The 6,217-nt window shown below is 45.8% G+C and overlaps 1 protein-coding gene across 1 annotated transcript in view; it reads left to right on the top strand.

The window, feature by feature from the left end:
• Positions 1-3,253: 3,253 nt before the first annotated feature.
• LOC118942814 (transmembrane protein 151B) overlaps positions 3,254-6,217 on the top strand; it is a 23,348-nt gene continuing 20,384 nt past the window's right edge. Inside the window, exon 1 of the mRNA XM_036956529.2 lies at positions 3,254-4,207. Coding sequence (XP_036812424.2) covers positions 3,740-4,207 — 468 coding nt within the window. The 5' untranslated portion in view covers positions 3,254-3,739. The remainder of the gene's footprint in view (positions 4,208-6,217) is intronic.

The raw sequence follows: 6,217 nt of genomic DNA on the forward strand, positions 1-6,217 counted from the left end.
AGGCTAGTTGAGAACACCTTTATTTAACCAGGTAGGCTAGTTGAGAACAAGTTCTCATTTACAACTGCAACCTGGCCAAGATAAAGCAAAGCAGTGTGACACAAACAACAACACTGAGTTAAACATGGAGTAAACAAACCTACAGTCAATAACACAATAGAAAAAAAAGAAAGTCTATATACAGTTTGTGCAAATGGCGTGAGGAGGAAAGGCAATAAATGGGCCATAGTAGCTAAGTAATTACAATTTAGCAAATTAACACTAGATGAGCAGATGATGTTGTGCAAGTAGAAATAGTGGTATGCAAAAGAGCAGAAAAGTAAATAACAACAATATTGGGATGAGGTAGGTAGATTGGATGGGCTATTTACGGATGGGCTATTTACAGATGGGCGATGTACAGCAGCAGCGATCGGATAGCTGCTCAGATAGCTGAAATTCGTTCCAGTCACTGGCAGCAGAGAACTGGAAGGAAAGGCGGCCAAAGTGGGTGTTGGCTTTGGGGATGAAAAGTGAGAAATGCCTGCTGGAACGTGTGCTACGGGTGGGTGTTGTTATCGTGACCAATGAACTGAAATAAGGCGGAGCTTTACCTAGCATAGACTTATAGATGACCTGGAGCCAGTGGGTTTGGCGACGAATATGTAGCGAGGGCCAGCCGACTAGAGCATACAGGTCGCAGTGGTGGGTGGTATAAGGGGATTTGGTGACTAAATGGATGGCACTGTAAAGAAACGAAAGAAAGAAAAACCCTTGAATGAGTAGGTGTGTCCAACTTTTGAATGGTACTGTGATACAGTTGAAGTCGGAAGTTTACATACACCTTAGCCAAATACATTTAAACTCCGTTTTTCACAATTCCTGACATTTAATCCTAGTAAAAATTCCCTGTCGTAGGTCAGTTAGGATCACCACTTTATTTTAATAAAGTGAAATGTCAGAATAATAGTAGAGAGAATGATTTATTTCAGCTTTTATTTCTTTCATCACATTCCCAGCGGGTCAGAAGTTTACATACACTTGGTTAGTATGTGGTAACCAGACTTGTAGAGGTCTACCATTTTTTTTGTTGGCCCCCTTGGCTTCTCTTTCTTTTTCTATGATTGATTAGTTGATTGACAAGGTATTTGATTGATCAGATAGTTGATTCAGCCATTAAAGGACAAACCCTGTGACTCTTCAAGCTGCAGTGTGTAACTTTTTGGTCGACTCTACCAAATTCACATAGAAATGTGAGCTGTAGATCTGTCATTCTCATTGAAAGCAAATCTAAGAATCGGTAGATCTGTTATATTTGAGCTATTTCTATGCTTCCCGTTCTTAAATTTTTTTTGTTTTTTTGTTTATACTTTCGGGTTTTGTGTCCCAGCTTCAAACAGCTGACAATACAATATTTTTGGTTATGGAAAAGATATGTCACAGCGGTTTAGATGGTACAATGATTCTCTACACTATACTTGCTGGTTTTGTCACATAAACTGAAATGAAGCTAATTAATATAATCTTATGAAACCAGGAAATGGCCTTTAACTGCATGCAAGGCTGTTTTCCAGACATTATACATGTCTCATCGCTGCCTCTCGACTCTCCTCACATCCTCAACTTTCTGCTACGTCCCAACAGCACCCTATTCCCTACATAGTGCAGTAGAACCATATGGGCCTATAGAAGGAAGATGATGATTCAATCACATTACGTGGATAAAAGCTCTATTTGCGTTGTGTAAGCATTTGTCTTTTCAAAAAGTTTAAATAAAAGGGCTGGATTCTCCATTAACATACGGAGAGTATGCAGAACCCTTCCCCTTGTTCCACATTTTGTTACGTTACTGCCTTATTCTAAAATGGATTAAGTTAAAAAAAAAAAATCCTCATCAATCTACACACAATACCCAATAATGACAAAGTGGAAACAGGGTTTTAGACACTTTTGCAAATGTATAAAACTATATATGATACCTTATTTAGCCTCCATCATTCTTACATGGAATAAGTTTGGAACCACCCTGTATGTTTGTTGATACATGTATGTAAATGTGTAGGTGGTGGGTGATGTCAGTGGGCATACAGAATGTGTAGGTGGTGGGTGACGTCAGTGGGCATACAGAATGTGCAGGTGGTGGGTGACGTCAGTGGGCATACAGAATGTGTAGGTGGTGGGTGACGTCAGTGGGCATACAGAATGTGTAGGTGGTGGGTGACGTCAGTGGGCATACAGAATGTGTAGGTGGTGGGTGACGTCAGTGGGCATACAGAATGTGTAGGTGGTGGGTGACGTCAGTGGGCATACAGAATGTGCAGGTGGTGGGTGACGTCAGTGGGCATACAGAATGTGCAGGTGGTGGGTGACGTCAGTGGGCATACAGAATGTGCAGGTGGTGGGTGACGTCAGTGGGCATTCAGAATGTGTAGGTGGTGGGTGACGTCAGTGGGCATTCAGAATGTGTAGGTGGTGGGTGACGTCAGTGGGCATACAGAATGTGTAGGTGGTGGGTGACGTCAGTGGGCATTCAGAATGTGTAGGTGGTGGGTGACGTCAGTGGGCATACAGAATGTGTAGGTGGTGGGTGACGTCAGTGGGCATTCAGAATGTGTAGGTGGTGGGTGACGTCAGTGGGCATACAGAATGTGTAGGTGGTGGGTGACGTCAGTGGGCATACAGAATGTGCAGGTGGTGGGTGACGTCAGTGGGCATACAGAATGTGTAGGTGGTGGGTGACGTCAGTGGGCATACAGAATGTGCAGGTGGTGGGTGACGTCAGTGGGCATACAGAATGTGTAGGTGGTGGGTGACGTCAGTGGGCATACAGAATGTGTAGGTGGTGGGTGACATCAGTGGGCATACAGAATGTGTAGGTGGTGGGTGACGTCAGTGGGCATACAGAATGTGCAGGTGGTGGGTGACGTCAGTGGGCATACAGAATGTGTAGGTGGTGGGTGACGTCAGTGGGCATACAGAATGTGTAGGTGGTGGGTGACGTCAGTGGGCATTCAGAATGTGTAGGTGAAACCTTCCGAATTCTAAGGGGACAAATAGAAAGAAAATAAACACCTGAGATGGTTTTACCGTTATTTTTTAGATTTTTTTTTTTAGGATAAACTGTTTACCGATAGAAAAGGAATCGGTTTATCCATTTTCGCCTTTTTACCAGTAGGATTAATCGAGATCTGCCTGCCTTTGTGAAAAAAAACATCTTCCTCCTACCCTTCCCATCCATCCGTCTTCATATCAGCGCTCTCGTGCCTGCCCCCCCGGTGCTCACTCTGAAGGAAACGTTAACGGTTGGCTCAGTCTCGAGCCCCACCTGCGCGTAGGACGAAGGCAAGAAGGGGCTGACTGTTATCACCGCACAGAAGCACAGAGTAACACTAACCGACGTTGATGTAATTGTTAACGGAAGACATCTGGGCTTTGTCTAATCTATGCTATGAGGTGAATGAATCAAACCATGGAAGGCGTGAAGAATAACCGAGAGGCACAGGGTAAATTAACTCATTGGATCCCGATAGAGGCGACGTTCAGTCAGCGTGGATAATGCGCATTTGCTGCAGGCTCTACTGTCATCACTACAGTGTAACCGGATCTCGACCGGCGACGGATGGGTTGACTCCCGCCGCGCCGAGGAGGTGGTCCCAGCCTCCGGCCCGGGCCGCCGCTCCCGGGGTGGGTCCCCATCCCTGGTCCCGTTAACCGTAGGGCCAACGGGAGGGCGTGTGCCAGGGGAAAGAAGAGAGAGAAAATGCAGACGGAGGTGCCAGTAGCCCTACCGCCGGAGATAGGAGAGGAGACCATAGCGGACGGGGAAGGGAGAGAGGAGACCATAGCGGACGGGGTAGGGAGAGAGGAGACCATAGCGGACGGGGAAGGGAGAGAGGAGACCATAGCGGACCGGGAAGGGAGAGAGGAGACCATAGCGGACGGGGTAGGGAGAGAGGAGACCATAGCGGACGGGGAAGGGAGAGAGGAGACCATAGTGGACGGGGAAGGGAGAGAGGAGACCACAGCAGACGGGAATGGGAGAGAGGAGACCACAGCAGACGGGAATGGGAGAGAGGAGACCACAGCAGACGGGGAAGGGAGAGAGGAGACCACAGCAGACGGGAATGGGAGAGAGGAGACCACAGCAGACGGGAATGGGAGAGAGGAGACCACAGCAGACGGGAATGGGAGAGAGGAGACCACAGCAGACGGGAATGGGAGAGAGGAGGTAGGATAAGGGGAACAGTGTGACTGTGTGTGAATAGGTTAGGGGTAATGGGGATCTTTGGACCCGCGTGCTTAGCCTAATTGTCTTTAAGGTCTACCACCAATAGGCTCGATCAGATGCTAATTTTTTTTATTTGTTTATCCTTATTTTTATAGATTTGTCACTCTTGTTTTATTCCCTCAAAGGAAACCGAGTGCATTCCTTCTTGTGGCCTTGTTGAGATATATATATATATATATGTGTGTGTGATGCTGCATAGTTGAAAGGGGTCTAAATATGCATGCCTAGGCAGACACAACACATTTAGCCTAGAAATGAAAGGCCAAACTTATAGGGATGGTTGGCCTACGGGGCTTTAAGCACAGAACATATCTATCATTTTCACACTTCCAACAAGATGTATTTTGTCAAAGGGAGAGAAAAAAAACCCATGGCACTTCCAAAAGGGGCAAATACAATATTACTGTACCATGGCGCTGGAATTGGAAACGTGCATTAAAAAGCAAGGTGCCCTATTTTAAGTACCTTATATTTTAGGCTGCCTCTTGCCTCTGAGACGCGTTTATGAATAGACCGACAGAATATAGAATTTGCCGAGGTTAATCAAGACGAAACACAATATAAACCTGCCATTATTAGCTGCTAGGCTGCTATTCTCATCTCCATCCTCATCCATCCCTTCGTGTTCAATCTCTCCCTCCATCTTTCCCTTGCAGTCCCATGTCTGCATTGCAGTCTGAAGGGAACAGATGCCCAACCGTAAAGGACTGTTTCTCTGCCTCATATTGTCTTGTTTTCAACACTTTGTACAAAATAATAAAATGCAGTACTACAGGATATTTCTTAATAACGTAGCTCTTTATTAGCTAGCTATAACTGGCATGTTCACGTATCTCCAACCAGGATCCAAACTGCCATGACCTAACCATTTGGGTGGTCTTAACCAATCATAGCACGGTGTGATATGGCGGTAAAAATGCAACCAATTACAATTCGGTATGTTTACACATATGAACATTACACATCTCTCTTTTTCTCGCCACCTCTCACCTCATCTATTCATTTAACAACATAGCCTACCGTCTCTCACCCTCCATCTCTCTCAGTCCCTGTCCTCATCTCGCTTTCTCTCACCTAAAAAAACGCATCTTGGTCATTCCTCCATCCCTCTAGTCCGGACCTGTCCCTGCTTCTCCCCCCCACTTCGCTGGCCATTTCTCGACGAATATGAATTATAAGAGGTGTGGAGGGCTAGTTATGTTTGAAGAGAGTCCTAGTTAGACATGTAGTAGTAGACTAGTCATTTCTCACTGAGAAGAGAAAAGCAAACAACCATTTTAGAAGGACATTACAGGTAGATGTTGTCAACTGTCAGTTTTGTCCTTTAAAAACAGTCATCAGCGTTTTCCCGCCTCTTGTTTCCCGCCTCTTATAGTTACTTCCGCTCAGCGATCCAATCAGAATCCAGCAGATTTCAATTGTCTATTGGGGGGGAGGAAATAGATAAAAGCATCTATCAATTATTCAGTCAGTGTCTTTTTGTAAATACCTCGGTTTTACTGACAGTGGTTTGTAAATAGCTTGGTGTTACTGACAGTAACTGCTAAATATTTAGCCACGCTCCCCATCATTTAGAAAGGCTAGAAACACGCGGTCAGCCGAGTAGATCACAAGTAACCTAGATTTGAATGTTTGGAGATGACACATTGAACATGCAGTAGGCTACATGGTGCAGTGTCAAATCATAACAGAGGCAGAGCGAGAGAGAGAGGCAGAGCGAGAGAGGCAGAGCGAGAGAGGGAGAGAGAGAGAGACAGAGAGACAGAGAGAGAGAGATGGGGAGGGGGAGAGAGGGAGAGAGAGGTAGAGGGAGAGATGGAGACAGAGAGAGGGAGAGATGGAGACAGAGAGAGGGAGAGATGGAGACAGAGAGAGGGAGAGATGGAGACAGAGAGAGAGAGAGAGAGAGGGAGAGAGAGAGACAGAGAGAGAGAGGGAGAGAGAGAGAGA

The sequence above is a fragment of the Oncorhynchus mykiss genome, chromosome 21, assembly GCF_057628025.1.
Source record: "Oncorhynchus mykiss isolate SJ-2025 chromosome 21, ASM5762802v1, whole genome shotgun sequence".
In the NCBI taxonomy this organism is placed as follows: domain Eukaryota; kingdom Metazoa; phylum Chordata; class Actinopteri; order Salmoniformes; family Salmonidae; genus Oncorhynchus; species Oncorhynchus mykiss.